Below are 17,439 nucleotides of genomic sequence, written 5' to 3'. Positions count from 1 at the left end.
TGCCTCAAAGAGTACTCTACTTCTTTAGAAACTGTTCTTCCCAGGGCAGCCCGGTGGCTCAGCGGTTTAGCGCTGCCTTCAGCCCAGGGTGTGGTCCTGGGGACACAGGATTGAGTCCCACATCCGGCTCCCTGCGTGGAGCCTGCTTCTCCCTCTGCCTGTGTCTCTGCCTCTCTCTGTGTCTCTCATGAATAAATAAATAAAAATCTTAAAAAAAAAGAAAAGAAAATTTTCTTCCCCATTCCAAACACAGTTATGGATTGGCAGTCCAATCATAGTTTCTCCATTCTCCAGTTACAGGCCTGGCATACAACCGAGGCTGGTCTCTGCGATAAATACGGTGATTGATTCAGGGATGATGTGTACCCCAAGCTAGAATGATCAATTTCTTTTTTTAAATATTTTATTTATTTATTTATTTATTTATTTATTTATTTATTTGAGAGAGAGTGAGAGCAAGAGAGAGCACAGAAGAAGAGGGAGAAAGAGAAGCGCAGTCTCCCTGCTGATCACGGAGCCTTACACAGGGCTCTATCCCAAGACTCTGAGATCATGACCCGAGCAAAAGTCAGACACTTAACAGACTGAGCCACCCAGGCTCCCCTAAAGATCAGTTTCTAAGTGGAACTAACGAGAAAGGTGATTTATTCTCCGTTCAGTTAGAAGACCATGTGGATGAAAGTCTAGACTTGCCTGAAGAAAAAGCTCCAATTTACCAGGGACAAATGAATTTTGAGAATGAAGCCAACATGCAAATAGAGGCAGAGCAAACAGGTTATACAGGAGTGATCTGAGAGTAATTCCTGAGGGCTGCTTCATCTCTGTCCTCCATGGATAGGTTGAGGAGGCAATAAAGACTGTTTTCCATTTCTTTTTTTTTTCTTTTAAGATTTTTATTTATTTATTCATGAGAGACACAGAAAGAGAGGCAGAGACACAGGGAGAGGGAGAAGCAGGCTCCATGCAGGAAGCCCGATGTGGGACTCAATCCCGGGTCTCCAGGGTCATGCCCTGAGCCAAAGGCGGCACTAAACCGCTAAGCCACCTGGGCTGCCCTGTTTTCCATTTCAACTAGTTTAAGTTGTGTTCTTTAACTTTTATCCAAAGAGTCCTATCCTAGCAAAGCTAATCTGAAACATTCCCTGAAATTGATTACCTGGGGAATTTATAAAAAGTTGCACAAGTACCATCACACATTCACTAGACAGTTTAAAACTTTTTAAAACTGACAAGACCAAAGGCAAAACTGCAGAGAAACTGGGACTCTTCTACATTGCCGGGAAGTACAAGGTAAAATGGCAAAAATAAATGAAATAAAACACTTTTGTTAGACATTTTCTAATAAAGTTACAATAGACGTCTCTGATGAGAGCTGATCTACTTCTAGGTATGTATTCAAGAGAAATGGAAAATATATGTCCACAAAAAGATATACAAGATAATTCACAGCAGCTCTATGATTAGCCCCAAATTGGAAACAACCCAAATGAGAATGAATAAACAAACTGCATATATTCTTACAATGGCATAACACTTAGGAATAGAGGAGTATGAATTACAATGCGCCTGAATTTCAAAACATTTTACTGAGCAAAAGAAGCTAGGCGCAAAGGAGTACATACTGTATAATTTCAGTTATTTTAAGTTCTAGAGTAGGCAAAACTAATTTATAGTGATAAAAGTCAGAACAGTGCTTGTTTGGAAGGAGAGATTGCAAGGAGGCCCAAGGAAACTTTCTGAGGTAATAGAAATATTCCATATTTTGATTAGGGTGGCAGTTATATTAATCAATGTATTTTTCGAAACTCATCAAAGTTTTTTTAAAAAGAATATTTGTATACTCTTGTTCACACAGCAGCATTACTCACAGTAGCCAGAAGGTGAAAGCAATCCAAGTGTCCAATGACAGAAGACTGGTTAAACAATATATGGCAGATACATAAAATGGAAGATTATCTAGCCCTAAAAGGGAAGGGAATTCTGACATGTGCTACAACATGGATGAACCTGAAGGACATCACATGGAGTTAAACAAGCCAGTCACAAAAGAACAAACACTATTTGCTTCTACTTATATGAGGTACCTAGAGTCAAAAGCAAAGAGACAGGAAGTAGAATGATGATTACCAAGTCTGAGGGGAGGAGGAAATGAGGAGTTAATATTTAATGGGGACAAAATTTCAGTTTGCAAAATAAAAAGAATTCTGAAGATGTACTGTGGTGAAGGCTGCACAACAATGTGAATGCCTTTAATATCACTGAACTGTATATTTAAAAATTGTCAAGATAGTGAATTTTAAGTCATGTATTTTACCACCATTTAAAAAAAAAGCATATTGAAAAAAGACTAGGGACACCTGTGTGGCTCTGTGGTTGAACGTCTGCCTTTGGCTCAGGTCATGATCCAGGGATCCTGAGATTGAGTCTCATGTCGGGCTCCCCATAGGGAGCCTGCTTCTCCCTCTGCTATGTATCTGCCTCTCTGTATGTCTCTCATGAATAAATAAATAAATCTTTAAAAAAAAAGAAAGAAAGAAGAAAGGAAGAAAGAAAAGAAAGAGAAAGAAAGAAAGAAAAAAGAAAGAAAGAAAAGGAAAGAATAAAGACTACCCAGGGATTGACATGAGGTTGTCTACTTTTTGCTTTGCCAAGTAAGCATACTGATGAGCAACAATCTGCCATCTATTACCACCTGCATTTCCTAAAAGGAGGTACATTTTTGCAGTTAAGAAATGTAAGAAGATTGGGACGCCTGGGTGGCTCAGTGGTTTGGTCCCTGCCCTCGGCTCAGGGCCTGATCCTGGGATCCGGGATTGAGTCCTGCTTCGGGCTCCCTGTGAGGAGCCTGCTTCTCCCTCTGCCTACGTCTCTGCCCCTCTCTCTGTCTTTCATGAATAAACAAATCTTTAAAAAAAAAAAAAAAAAGGAAATGTAAGAAGGACATAGCTATGGGGCGCCTGGGTGGCTTAGTCAGTTAAGCCTCCAACTCTTGCTTTTGGCTCAGGTCAGGATCTCAGAGTCGTGAAATCGAGCCCCACTTCAGGCTCTGCACTCAGGGCAGGGCTGCTTGTCCCTCTTCTTCTACTCTCTCTCTCTCTCTCAAATAAATAAAAACAAAATCTTAAAAAAAAAAAAAAAAAAGAAGGACATAGCCCCAGGATAAAAAACAGTTCTTTCCCCAAAATGACATTTGGATATGTTTTCCCATATTCTTACTCTTTTTATTTCATTACTGATTAATTAAACACACACACACACACACACACACACACACACACACACAAACACACACACAAAACTTCCCGGGTTAGCATCGTTTTGGAGACCCAAGAGTTTGGAACTGCTACTGGTAGGTACTACAAAGTAGGGATGGATGGCACCACCAATGATAGAAATCCTGAGTCCACCAAACCATTATGCTGATCCAATATGACCTTTCTAGTGTCCCAAAAGCATGCTTTCTTTCACAGGGAAGAATTTAAAGCAAAAATGTCCCAGAGGCAGTGACTAAAAGTCTTCAGACACCATCAGATGGTGCACTGGTGCTTCTCTTGCGCCTACATTCTTATTTGTGTGCTTGTAATGGGGGCCCTGCTTAGCCAGCAAAAGCTTCTGCTGCCGCAGCTTCTCAGAAGCCAGGAAGTAAAGCAACCCAAAGTCGATGTAGCCACGGAGGCTGAGTCTGTGTGCGTGGTGGTAAGGTGAGAAAAAAAAAATAACAAGTGTGAAACCACAAGGAAATTCATAGTTGGTTTCAAGGTTTAGCCTTTGCAGCAGAGTCCCAGGAAATCTTGGGAGCCTGAACACTAAGCTTTATTCACCTGCCGAGGAAAGAGGTGAATGGGCACTGCAAAGTGAAGTGGTCAAGGAAGTCTCAGTGTCTACCATCTACCCGCTTCATATTCTTTGAGTAGAATTAAAATATTTTTTTTACATTAGCCTAATGAAATTCCTTAATGATCTAGCCGAAAGCATTTATGTATTAGAAAAGTAAGACATAGTTAAAAGGAATCTGTATCATGTGATTAATATGATACTCCCAGCATTTGTATACATACATATCAAATAAGACTTTAAAAAATATTGTCTGTGTCTTGTTTCCTTTCCAATAAGTAGCTGAAATGTTAGAAAAATAGTCTATGTGAAAAGTACATTTTAAAAATAGTCATACACTGTCAGAAAAATCACAAATAAAGACAAAACACTTTTTTATGCCCTCCAAAGGAGATTCCCTTTCACCATGCTCAAGTTCTCAAACTCTATTCCAGTCAGTGCTCCCATGGAGAGGACTTCCTCTGATACCCTCGCCAGGTCACCTCCATGCATGAACATCTTCACCATCTGGCTCAGGCCAGATGCCCTTATTATTATTATTATCTGCCCTTAGCTGCCACCACCACCACCCTCACTCCATATGGATATCCTTCTCACCCTGCAAGGCTCCAGCTTCTTGCATTCAAGCAGATCTCCAACATCAGTACCCTGCATAGACACCTACCCTGTGTGGGGCTGCTCCTCTGAATGGTTGCCCTCTTTGCTCTACTCAGGCTCTGACATCCTGTGACAGGCCACACCACCACATAGACGTCCTCCTCACTTTGGCATGCTGGCTCTTCTTTGTTCAAACATGTAGGGCCTATTTTGTAAACATCTGTAATTGTTTTGTTTTATTTCTAGATTTACATAAATCTGACTTCGTGACTAACCCCATTACATCACGTTTCCCCCATTCCCTAGGTTTTTATTCTGAAATATCTTAATTGACTGGATTTCATCATTAGTAGCTATTACAAAAAGTATTTCTATATGCCTTACCTGAGCTAAGCCTAACCAAATAGTACGACTATTTGTTGATTGCCTTCATATACAGGTAGAAATTGGGCTGGGTATAAAATTCTTGGGTCACACTTATTTCTCCTTAAAACTCTGTAAACTTTGCTCTATCATTTTCTGACATGGACCATTGCTGTAAATAAGTTTGAATCCAGCTTTACCTCTTCCTACAAGTGACTTGTAGGGGTGCCTGGGTGGCTTAGTGGTTGAACATCTGCCTTTGGCTCAGGTTGTGATCCTGGGGTCTTGGGATCGAGTCCCACATCAGGCTCTTTGTGGGGAGCCTGCTTCTCCCTCTGCCTCTCTCTCTGTGTGTCTCATGAATAAATAAAATCTTTTAAAAACAAAACAAGTGACTTGTATCTTTTGCCTAGATGTATGTAGAATTATTTACTTGTTCATGAAGTTTAGTCATTTCATGTGACTATGGCATGTTTTTATGCCTCTTGCATTAATTTTTCCTACAACACAGTGTATGATTTAAATTTGTAGATTCTGTTCTTCATTTCAGGAAACTACTTTTCTCTTTGAATATTTTTTTAATAATTTTGTTAAAAATTTTATAATTTTTTATAATTTATTTTTTATTTTTTTATTTATTTATGATAGTCACACAGAGAGAGAGAGAGAGAGGCAGAGACACAGGCAGAGGGAGAAGCAGGCTCCATGCACCGAGAGCCCGATGTGGTTGCCAAACCGCTGCGTCACCCAGGGATCCCTCTCTTTGAATATTTTTATTCTCCATTTGCTCAGCTCTCTACTCAGGGACACCAAGTATATACATCGTGGATTTCCATTGTCTTTTTTCAATGTGTTTCATTTCTACGACTGCAAAATTCTATATAGATGTAAAATGTCTAAGTTTGAGCTGCTATAGCAAAAATACCATAGACTGGATGGCTTACAAACAAAATTATTTATCTTAGTTCTGGAGGCTAGAAAATTCAAGATCAAGTTGCCAGGAGATTCAGTGTCTGGTGAAAGTTCACTTCCTGGTTCATAAATAGCTGTCTTCTCACTGTGTCCTCACATGATAGAAGAGGCAAAAGAACTCCATGAGGTCTCTTTTATAAAGGCACTAATCCCATTCATGAGGGCTCCATCCTTATGACCTTATCACCTCCTAAAGGCCCCACCCCCTAAAGCCATCACATTGGGAGTTAGGATTTCAACATATGAATTTTGGGGAGACACACCCAGTCTACAACATAAAGATAATAATCATTACTATAGGTATGATCCAAATATGGACATTTTAATGTTCTTTTTCAGTTCAGGTCTCATATGGTCTTTAGTGTATGTGTGAATGTGTGTGTGTGTGTACATGTGAATGTGAGTATATTTATAGTTTTTATATGAAACATTAAAAAAACAAACATGCAAATGGGTGTCACTGTTTATAGTAATAATGAAGGAAGAAAACAACACTTATCTTGAGACAGATGTAACACAAGGTCCAGACTTTATAAGAATGTGAATGTGAAGTCTCTGATGTAGTAGGCTGAGATAAAAGATAACACAGCAGTCAATTTGTTTTCCAGGAACTACAGAGACCAGACAATAATTAGAACTAATTTTTATTTAATGTTTAAATAATGCTTCAAAACTGTACAAAGCAAGGACATAAGTTCTTTAGGCAGCTCATTCAATGAGCACAATAACTATGTAAAATAATTATTATTAGGCCATCACTTAATAATGGGGAGACTAAGTCTTAAAAGTGTTAAATAAGTCTCCAAGTTGCCTTAAGTGGTAGAGTGGGTTTGGAATCTGAGTTTCCCAGAGCGGTGTCTCCACACTAAGCCTCTGGATTCTCTTTCTCACCTATTTTCTGCTACACTGGGAAGTCCTGAAGGAGAAAGAGGATGTGTGTGTCTCTAAAGGGTACTCATATTTTAAGAAGTCAAATCTGTTGGTTCCCATGAATGTGTATTATCTTTACAGCAATATGTTAGAACTGTAAAACATATGGACTGGAAAGTTGTTTTTAGCCTCTGTCACCCACTGTCTTTTTTTCTAATTGCTCCTTTGATCTTCTCTCTTAAGGTCTCAAAGGCAATCAAAACTGGAAGGTTTAAAATGAAATCCATTGTTTTATGACCCAATAACTCTTTCTTCTTTTGTTTCAGTCATTGATGTCTCCCTCTCCTGGCTTTCTAAATGCCATTAGTCACCAAAGCTTATTGCTCTGTCTTCTTTTCACCTCATTTTCTGGTATCTGTCCCTTTCCACCCAAAATGACACCACCCTAATTCAGCTTCTTATTACCACTGACCTGGAATGTTGTGTGGCAGAAGTGTTGACTGGTCTCTTGTCCTAACATCTTTTTTTTTTTTTTTAAGATTTAGTGTATTTTTTTCATGAGAGACACAGAGAGAGACAGAGACATAGGCAGAGGGAGAAACCAAAGACTCAACCACTGAGTCACCCACGCACCCCTGTCCTAACATCTTGCCCCCCCCCCTTCCTTTATCTTGTACATAGGCTCAGACTTCTCTTTCTAAGCAGTGGTTTTCAATTTTTAAAAAATATTTTATTTATTTATTCATGAGACACAGAGAGACAGAGGCAGAGACATAGGCAGAGGGAGAAGCAGGCTCCCTATGCGGAGCCTCATGCAGAACTTGATCTCAGGACCACGGGACCATAACCTGAGCTGAAAACAGGCACTCAACCACTGAGCAACCCAGGCATCCCTCAAATTCTTTTGAGAGCACACCCTCTCAATAAAAATGCTTGAGTACGAATCTCTAGTATATTTACTTATTTCTAAGTAATGTACGTAGGACTAAACATATACAAACATTGTAAAATGTGCATAATAATATAAATTAAAAGGAAATAGAGAGGAAATGACTACTCTTATTTAAATTTTTATTTGATTTCTCAGACATACAAAACATTTTTGTTCTCTGTATACATGAATAAATATCACTGTTTTTGTTTTAACATTGGTTCAATAATTAGTGACTCAGGTTCACAAGTACATTTCTAACTTTGGTTTATTTTGAAAAAAGCTTTTATTCATCATCATAGCTGAAAAAGATACAAAGTAATATAGTATTAAAATGCACCAAAATGCATTATTAAATCCTAATATTCACTTCCATCCACCAATTATGCCAGGTTTTATCAAAATTCAGCCAATAAATTTACTGATGTCAAAGAGTTGTTCTTGCAAGCCAATTGAAAGGCATTGTAATTGTATGTCTGGAATATGACTAGATTAGAGGACTTTGTTTCCAAAATTTTTTACACATAAAGATTCAAATGTTTCCTAGGTGATGATGCAGTTATATTAATTTCAGGAATAAAATAACAATGGAAACATCTCCAGACATCCATTTTCAAAATGGTCTCTCAATAAAAAGAATTTCTTTGCAAAAGCAGTTACTTTTACGTTGCACTACCTTTTCTTTTAAAGATATGTCTAAATGTATTTATTATTTTAATATCTGCTAGGTAGCATAGCATTGAAAGTCACTTGTCATAATGGAAAAGGTCAAGAATTTTGGAATACTAGTCTTTTTGTAAGAGAAAAAATGTGTAATTCAAAAAATGTGTAATTCAAAAAATGTGTAATTCAAAAAAAATGGGTAAATTTTTATGATTTTGGATTAGGCAATGTTGTCTTAGATATGATATCAGAAGCACAAGTGACAGAAAAAATAGGTAAATTATACATCTTCAAAATTAAAAACATTTGTGCTTCAAAGGACACTATCAAGGTAGCAGAAGGACAACCCACAGAATGGGATAAAACAGGCATAAATCATATGCCTGTTAAGGGATTTGTATTTAGAATATATAAAGAATCTTACAAGAAAAATAACTCAATTGAAAATGGCCAAGAGGAGCGAGGGTGGCTCAGTTAGTTGAGTGTCTGACACTTGGTTTCCACTCAGGTCATGATCTCAGGGTCATGGGATTGAGCCCCACATCATCATCAGGCTCTGAGCTCATCAGGGAGTCTGCTTGTCCCTCTCCTTCTGCCCCTTCCCCCACTCATATTCACTCTCTCTTTTTCACGCTCTCTCAATAAACAAACAATCTTTAAAAAAAGAAGATGGGTAAAAGATTTGAGCATTTTTCCAAACACAATACACAAATGGCCAATAAGCACATGAAAAGATGTTCAACATTATTATTCATGAGGGAAATGCAAATGAAAACCACAATGAGATTGCTAAAGGGAATGGAGTTTGTTTTGAGGATGATGAAAGTGTTCTAAAACTGATTGCGGTGATGGTTGTGCAACTGCGAATGTATGAAAAACCACTGGATTGTACACTTAAAAAAAAAGATCTTATTTTTAAGTAATCTCTACTCCCAACGTGGGGCTTCAACCCACAACCCCAAGATCAAGAGTCACATGCTCCACCAACTGAGCCAGCCAGGTGATCCTGGGTTGTACACTTTATTTATTTTTTTTAAAACATTTTAATAAAATTAACCAATAAATATTCTACACTGTGTAGGCTACAGGGACAAGGGGTGGAAGCCAGAGGATCACCTTTCACACTGGGGCCCTCAGGTCACTGCAGAAAGAGAGGCTGTGCTTTGGGCAGGTTCGTGACTGCTGGCTAGGGAGGGGGAGTGATTCTGGAACGGGTGATGTGGGCTCTTGCCATCCATCCCTCTTTGTTGGGGGAGGGTGTGAGTAGGGGCCCTAAAAAGCAGAATCCCGCTGGAGGCATCCCAGCATCCCCAGAAGTGAGCAGGGGGAGGGGAGAGCTAGCCTAGGAGGAAAGGAGGAGGGGCAGCCCGGGGGGGGGGGGGGGGGGCGGCGGGGGGCGGCAGTGAGGCAGGGCAAGTTGAGGGGGGAGGCTGGTGGTGCTGGGGGCTGGCTCTGGCAGCTCCTGGACCCACAGCCAGCTGCTCACTCTCGGACGTAGACCCTGGTGCACACGATATCATCAGCTGTCATGGTCAGGACCAGCTCCCCGTCGTTGGTCAGCTCCCTGGTCCAGGAGGTCTTGGGGCCGTCTCCCTTCAAAAGCCTCTGCTCGCAGACCATTTTGTTCTCGCTCTCCCACTTCACCAGGCTCTTACAGGGTCTGCCGTCCACAGTCTGCTCCTCAAACTCTTCCCCGACCTTGAAGTTGACCTCCGTGGTCCGCACCGTGGTGGAGGTCTTGATGTAGAATGTGTCTCCCTCCTGTTTGATCTCCACTGCTGGCTTGGAAGCCAAGGCCACAGCGATTTTCCTCAGCATCACGTTCACCCCCAGCACTTTGAGCAAATCCTCAAAGTTTTCCGATTGGATAATCTTCCAGTTGCCAGAGAAGTTGGGCATGGTAGAGGTGCGGGTGGCGGTCCCCTTAGATGCTTTGGTTGGATCACCGGAGGCTGAGTCTTCTAGTCAAAAGGGCTGTTGCGGTGGCCTTTGCTTGGTGTTGAGACTCAGGACAGGACACGTCCCACCCAGGGCAACCCCAGAGCTGGGTTGTACACTTTAAATGGGTGAATTGTATGGAGATAAATTATATCTCAATAAAGTTGTTAATCTTTTGGTTAATCCACAATGAGTTACCGCTTTAAGCATACTAGCATAGCTAAAATAGAAAAGGCAGATAAGGGATCCCTGGGTGGCTCAGTGGTTTAGTGCCTGCCTTTGGCCTGGGGCGTGATCCTGGAGTCCCGGGATCGAGTCCCACGTCGAGCTCCCTGTGTGGAGCCTGCTTCTCCCTCTGCCTGTGTCTCTGCCTCTCTCTCCTCTGTGTGTGTGTGTGTGTGTGTGTGTGTGTGTGTGTGTCTCTTGAATAAATAAATAAAATCTTTAAAAAAAAAAAAAAAAGAAAAGGCAGATAAGGGATCCCTGGGTGGCGCAGCGGTTTGGCGCCTGCCTTTGGCCCAGGGCACGATCCTGGAGACCCCGGATCGAATCCCACGTCGGGCTCCCGGTGCATGAAGCCTGCTTCTCCCTCTGCCTGTGTCTCTGCCTCTCTTTCTCTCTCTCTCTCTCTCTCTCTCTCACTTTGTGCCTATCATAAATAAATAAAAAATTAAAAAAAAAAGAAAAGGCAGATAACAACAAATGATGAATATGCAGAAAAATCATAACCCTCACTTCTTGCTGGGGGGATTGTAAAATGGTACAATTTGGAAGCTTCTCAAAATGTTAAACATAGAGTTATCATAAGACCAAGCAATTCTAAAAAAAAAAAAAAAAAAAAAAAAAAAAAGGATCCCTGGGTGGCGCAGTGGTTTAGCGCCTGCCTTTGGCCCAGGGCGTGATCCTGGAGACCCGGGATTGAATCCCACATTGGGCTTCCGGTGCATGGAGCCTGCTTCTCCCTCTGCCTGTGTCTCTGCCTCTCTCTCTCTCTCTGTGTGACTATCATAAAAAAAAAAAAAAGACCAAGCAATTCCTCTCATATGTATATACATAAGAGAAATAAAAACACATGTCCACACAAAAACCTGTACATGAATGTCCATAGCAGTATTACTCATGATAGCTAAAAAGTGGAAACAATCTAATTGTCTATGAACTGATGAAGGAATTAGCAAAATCTGTCATATTCATATAATGGAGTAATATTTGGCCATTAAAAAGATACATGCTACAGAATGGATGAATCTTGAAAATATCATGCTAAATGAAGGAAGTCAGACATAAAAGACCACATGTTGTGTGATTACATTCATTGGACATGTCCAGAATAAGCAAATCCATGGAGATAGAAAGTAGATTAGTGGTTTTCAGAGGCTGGAGGGAAGGGGGACTAGAGAGTGACTACTAATGGGTAGAGGGTTTCTCTTTGGGATGATGAAAATGATCTAAAATTTGATAACAGTGATGGTTGCAACAGTCTACGAATATTCTGAATACCACTAAGCTGCACATTTTCAAAGGGCAAATTTTATGTGAATTATATCTCAATCAGCCTGTTATTAAAGATTTTTTAAAAATCACAAATAGGGGTGCCTCAGTAACTCGGTTGGTTACATAATCAACTCTCGATTTCGGCTCAGGTCATGATCTCAGGGTCGTGAGATCAAGCCCAGCGTTGGGCTCTGTGCTAGGCATGGAGACTGCTTAAGATTCTCTCTCTCCCTTTTCTTCTACCCTTTCCCCTTCCTCTCTAAAAATAAAAATAATAAAATAAAATAAAAATCACGAATATAGTAATGTGAATGCAATAAATCAAAATAGCATTATAAAGTTGAATAGAGGCTGCCTGGGTGGCTCAGTGGTTGAGCATCTGCCTTTGGCTCAGGGCGTGATCCCGGGGTCTGGGGATCGAGTCCCATGTTGAGCTTCCTGCATGGAGCCTGCTTCTCGCTCTATTTATGTCTCTGCCTCTCTCTGTGTCTCTCATGAGTAAATAAATAAAATCTTTAAGAAAAAAATAGTGACTAGGACTCTAGCGAAAATATAGAGTATGATTGTATGTTATAGGATAAGCTTCTGAAAATGTGATTATTTTGCACAAGAAAGCAAAAATAGTACAAATAGTAAAAGGGATACTGAGTATCTGAAAATTGGATATTACTGGGCTAGCAGTTTATTCATCCCTATTCTTCAGTGTATTGTTTATTATGAACTTGTTCAGATATAAACATAAAGCCACCATGACTTTTTATTGTCTTTTTCAAACAAAACATGGTGACCTCTCAATAAAGAAGTAGTATTTTTCTAGAATAAGAACAAAATAATACTTTCCAAATTTATAAATTTTGTTTCTAACAGCAGACAGAAAATATTATAATTATAGCAACATTATTAAAACCTACACTTTTGGGATCCCTGGGTGGCTCCGTGGTTTGGTGCCTGCCGTTGGCCCAGGGCGCGATCCTGGAGTCCCAGGATGGAGTCCCACGACCGGCTCCCCGCATGGAGCCTGCTTCTCCCTCCTCCTGTGTCTCTGCCTCTCTCTCTCTCTATGTCTATCATAAATAAATAAATAAATATTTTTAAAAAACCTACACTTTTGCAACAAAACAAGGCTATAAATCATTTTATTGCCAAAAAGGTATAAATCCAATCACAGGGCTAATTACACAATTTATGCTCAAAGAGAAAGCAAACAAAAGTTGTTTATCCAGTAATGTTCTAGGCTGTTGCAAAAATTCAACAACATGCAGTGTAAAAGAGCAATTAGTATCGTGTGCATCCTAAAAAATACTTCCCTTCACACAGGAAGGAAAAGGCTGCTGTTCTAGGTACAAAACTGCCCTTGGTATTTGTGGCTACATATAGGAAGGGAAAAATGCTCCATGACATTTTTTTCAAAAGATTATATTTATTTATTCATGAGATACTCACAGAGAGAGGCAGAGACATAGGCAGAGGGAGAAGCAGGCTCCTTGTAGGGAGCCAGGTGCGGGACTTGGTCATGGTACCCTGGGATCATGCCCTGAACCAAAGGCAGATGCTCAACCACTGAGCCACCCAGGCATCCTGGTCCATGGCATTTTATTCTATTCATCACTGCAGATTCTTGCTATGGGAGAAGAGTTTTCATCTATAATAATCATTTTGTGAAAAAAATATATGTTGGAGTCGGTATTGTTGGAAACGTGGCCATATGCTTAGTAAAGAAGAGCATTATTCTAGGAATAAAAGGTTGCACCGGAATGACAATCCACACACCGCTTCCCTCACAGAGAACAAAGCAAACAATAGGTGCCCTGACCTTGACTCAGGGCTGAAGGAAAGAGAGGAGATTGCAAATATGCAATATAACCAATGAGTGAATGCCTTTTCAGCATGTTTCGAGAAGAAACAAGACTGCTTCTCTAAGTGGAGGCATGTTGTCTGCTGCAGAAGGGTGCTCCCACACATTTTTTTTAAATAAAGAAAGTGATTTATAGTATTTCCTTGTGACACTTATACTGCATGTAGAGATATTTCTCTAATTTCAAGGGGATTATCTCAGCTCTGTGTTCACATGCTTGTATGGCCTCAACCCGGCACTTCAAGACTGACATAGCAACAAATCTTAAAAGTTGAAAATGGGAATAAACTCACAGAGTTTCTTAAGAAGATGTAAGCAACCTATATTAGTTATTTATCACTGCATAAATAATTACCCCAAGACTTGGCAATTTACAATAAACATTTATGCTCTCACAGTTTCTGTGGGGCAAGAATCTGGGTGAAGCTTAGCTGGGTGACTCTGGTTCAGGGTTCCTCACGAAATTGCAGTCAAGTTATTAGTGAGGGCTGCAGCCATCTCAGGGCTTGACTGGAGAAGGATCCATTTCCAAGCTCACTCAGGTAGCTGTTGGCAGGCCTCGATCATCCCTGGCTGTTGGCTGGAGACAGTTCATTGCCATGTGGACCTCCCCCAGGGCATCTCACAACGGCAACTGGATTCTCTTGGTAAGTGCTCAGATGGAGAGCGAGATAGAGTTAGATTTGTAACCTAATCTCAGCAGTGACATCCCATAGCTTCTGCCATATTCTATTGTTAGAAATTAGGCAGTAAGTCCTGGCCACTCACGAGGAAAAACAATTACACACAAGTATGGATACCAGGAGGAGGGATCATTGAGGTCCTCTCAGAGACTGCCTGCCACAGTATCCATATACTTGCATGGGTGTGACTTTACCCGGACCAGGGGTGCCCCCATGATTCACCAGGTCTTGGTCAGTGAAGCTCTATACTCCTTCAATTGGCATAGCCTGAATTCTCAGTGCTCTGTGATCTAGAAGGCATATCTTGACCAACCATGTTAGTCATTGGAGATAGGTCCAAGGTCTAAGTCAGATCCTCATTAGGAGTCCAATGCCCTTGGGTACATATCTATTATAGAGCTGGTGGGTTTCCAACCCTGCCTTCTTCAGTTGGCATGGGTATGTGGTAGGACAGGTCTGGGCCTATTGATCTTCTTTCCAGTGGCAGGGACAAAGGTTATCTTTGGGTAGCATGCCCTCTTAGCCAGGATACATTGAGATACTAATTATGCCAATCCCTCAAATGGAGTTGGTCTGGCGTGACCTGAGAGGTCAGTGGAGTGGGTTTGACCTGAGAGGATGCTTCATCTTTATCCTTGGGAGTTGGCTCTCAAATATGTGTAATGTTTGTTTCAGCCAGTCAACTAAAACAAGAGTGTCCTGAGTTGGGGCAGCAAGGGTCTTATTGATCTGCTCCATCAGGGATTAGAAAGAGCTGGTTGTCCTTCAACCTCCATTTCCTCTGTACTTATTATTATTAGCTGGGCATGGAGCTGCCTGGAGTAAAAACCACAATGATCAGTCTTCTTGCAGTTAGATGTAGTCACATAACTATGTTTTGGCTAATGGGGTATAAGCAGTAGCTATTGTTATGAGCAATGTAAGTAGTTGGTACAGGCAACTTCCAGGAAATAGCTTTAAAAGAGGAAGCAAGTTTCACCCTCTTCCCTTGTGTTGGCTACAATGTGGATGCAATGACTGGAAGTCTAGCAGCCATGTTGAGATAACTTTGGGAATAGAAGCCATGAAGGATAAAGCAATATGTAAGAAGGGTACGGTGGCACACCTTACCAATCCTGGGATGACTATCTCTGGACTTCTTAAATATGGGAGAGAGCAATAGATTTGCATATTTAAGTCATTTCTAGATTTTTTTGTTACTCCTAAGTGATTCTAGTCCTAACTAATGATGTGGCGTTGTTCAAGGCCAGACCCTAAATGTATACAATCTAGTCTTGCCATGACCTGAACTCCCCTACTACTCCCTATGATATTCTTCTAGTAGGCATGTATTGTCTCTAAATGCAGGGCAAAGAGTTAAAGCAAACATTGCCAGGGTTCTCACTGGCAACTCTGCAATCTGCAGAGAGGAGGACATTCCTGCTGAACTTAGGGATGGAGCTACGTCAGGACAGGGGCTAGTCCTTGGAGTTTTCTTTAGATAACAGGACCAACAGGTGCCTGTGGGGCTCTGAACTGAGCTCTCCTGCCATCTGTCCTGGGTGTTGCTGAAGTCCAAAAGCCTGACAGGTTCAAGATGTGTAGGTCAAGCCCTTGTCTTACTCAGATATGCAGAGCCAGCAGGTACTTTAAGAACAGAGAACGGGACTTGGAAGTCCAGATAAAAGACAAGTAAACCTGTCTTCTGGAAGAAGGCAGGGACTGGACACAAACAAAAAGTCTGTATCAAGCACCAACGTGGACAGTGTTTGTGTTGTGTGTGTAATGTCAGCCAGAGGGCCCTGGGAAACAAAGGCCATGTCTGTTTTCCTTTCATGGCCTCTGCTCCCCGGTGTCAATTACTTTCTCTAATGAAACCCACACCCAGGCTTATGCCAGGGCTATGTTCAGCTCCCACTCTCCTTTTCACAGCATGCCAAGGAAATAACTTGGCTTGGGGCACACATGGGAGGGCATTGCTCGGGGATTTTGTGTTGATAGACCCCAGAGTATCTACTAGTTTCTTGGACCGATTGAATTCCTAATATAAAATGGAAGTCCTGTTTTGTAGAAAGGGCAGGAATTCACCTTAGGCAATAGGAGAATTTCAGCAAATTATAACCTGCTATCAGACTTCTGGTCTGTGCGTATTTTTTAATGATTCTGAACAAACTTAACTTTAGCTTGATAAAGTCACTCCAGCTTCTTCAGACTGTTCTCTGTTCATATTCACTGGCCCAAGAATACCTCTAGTTCAAAATCCATTACCCAGGGCCTATTATTTTCAAATATATTTTCCAAAATGGGGCACTCGCTGGCCCAGGAGTGGTCAGAGGGATGGAAAAGATGTGGGTCCTCAAATCAGGCAATCTGTAGGGAAACCAACACTCTCACACTAGAGTCCAAAGATATCATCTGTAGTTGTGGAATAAGAAATAAAGGAGTATATGCATTACTTAGAGTTATAAAGGACTAGCTGAGGAAGTAAAAATATTGATAAAGCTTTAAAGGGAAGCAGTCTGGGGGGTGAAAGGCAAATGTTAGCACACTAGATCCTTACCTTACATAGCAGGAAGCCAACTGATACATCAAATGATGGTATTTTTTCAACAAATATTTGATGTACGAAGGCAATGAGGATACAGACATAATACAAACTAAACAAATTCACTATACTCATCATTCTACTAGTAAGCCTATCAGTTAAAGACGGAGTTATTAAGGTGACTACCAGAAGGAATAGTAAAAGCTTAAAAAAAGTTGCCTTGGGGAGCAGATTTAGAAGGGGCGGAGGTGGAGAGAAATAGGACAAGGGATTGTTTCTCCTGCAAGTTCTGCCAAACTGTGTGTACATTAAATATGTCAAGTTATTACTTAAATATTCTACTACCTATTAGCTAGATATCCTTGAATAGATGACTTCAATCCCTGGGCCCCCATTCTTTTGTCTGGAAATTGGGGATAATAATGATCTCCTCAAAGACTAGTGGCTACAAGAGTATCTGCATAAAGTAGACACAAAAATGTCCGTCCCCTCCCTATGTTTCCCATATAATATTCTGCAGTTTAAGACTTTCGGGCTGAGAAGTGACATAATGTTCCTGGGTCTGGCCTGAGAAAGCCGCATGACTTTTCTCTGTCTGCTTTTGTCCATCTGATGCAAAGATGCTCATTTCAAATTTCTCCAAGTGCTAGGGGAATAGGATGTGCATTGGTGAGAACCTGCATTTTGAAAGAACACTAACCAAATAGTACCATGA

At 40.9% G+C, this 17,439-nt stretch overlaps 1 protein-coding gene across 1 annotated transcript; it reads right to left on the bottom strand.

Annotated features, from left to right (window-relative positions):
- Positions 1–9,249: 9,249 nt before the first annotated feature.
- Positions 9,250–10,280, bottom strand: LOC129512189 (cellular retinoic acid-binding protein 2-like). Its single transcript, XM_055329452.1, has one exon. The coding sequence runs from the start codon at positions 10,127–10,129 to the stop codon at positions 9,713–9,715; it is 417 nt and encodes a 138-aa protein (XP_055185427.1). The 5' UTR covers positions 10,130–10,280; the 3' UTR covers positions 9,250–9,712.
- Positions 10,281–17,439: the final 7,159 nt, after the last annotated feature.

The sequence above is a fragment of the Nyctereutes procyonoides genome, unplaced genomic scaffold (genome assembly GCF_905146905.1).
Source record: "Nyctereutes procyonoides isolate TBG_1078 unplaced genomic scaffold, NYPRO_anot_genome, whole genome shotgun sequence".
Lineage (NCBI taxonomy): Eukaryota > Metazoa > Chordata > Mammalia > Carnivora > Canidae > Nyctereutes > Nyctereutes procyonoides.
The sequence above is the reverse complement of the archived record's forward strand: the minus strand, read 5'-3'. Positions and strand labels throughout refer to the sequence as shown.

Bases quoted from the DNA above. Each gene is read 5' to 3' on its own strand.
- LOC129512189 (XM_055329452.1), bottom strand. From the start codon at position 10,129: ATGCCCAACTTCTCTGGCAACTGGAAGATTATCCAATCGGAAAACTTT.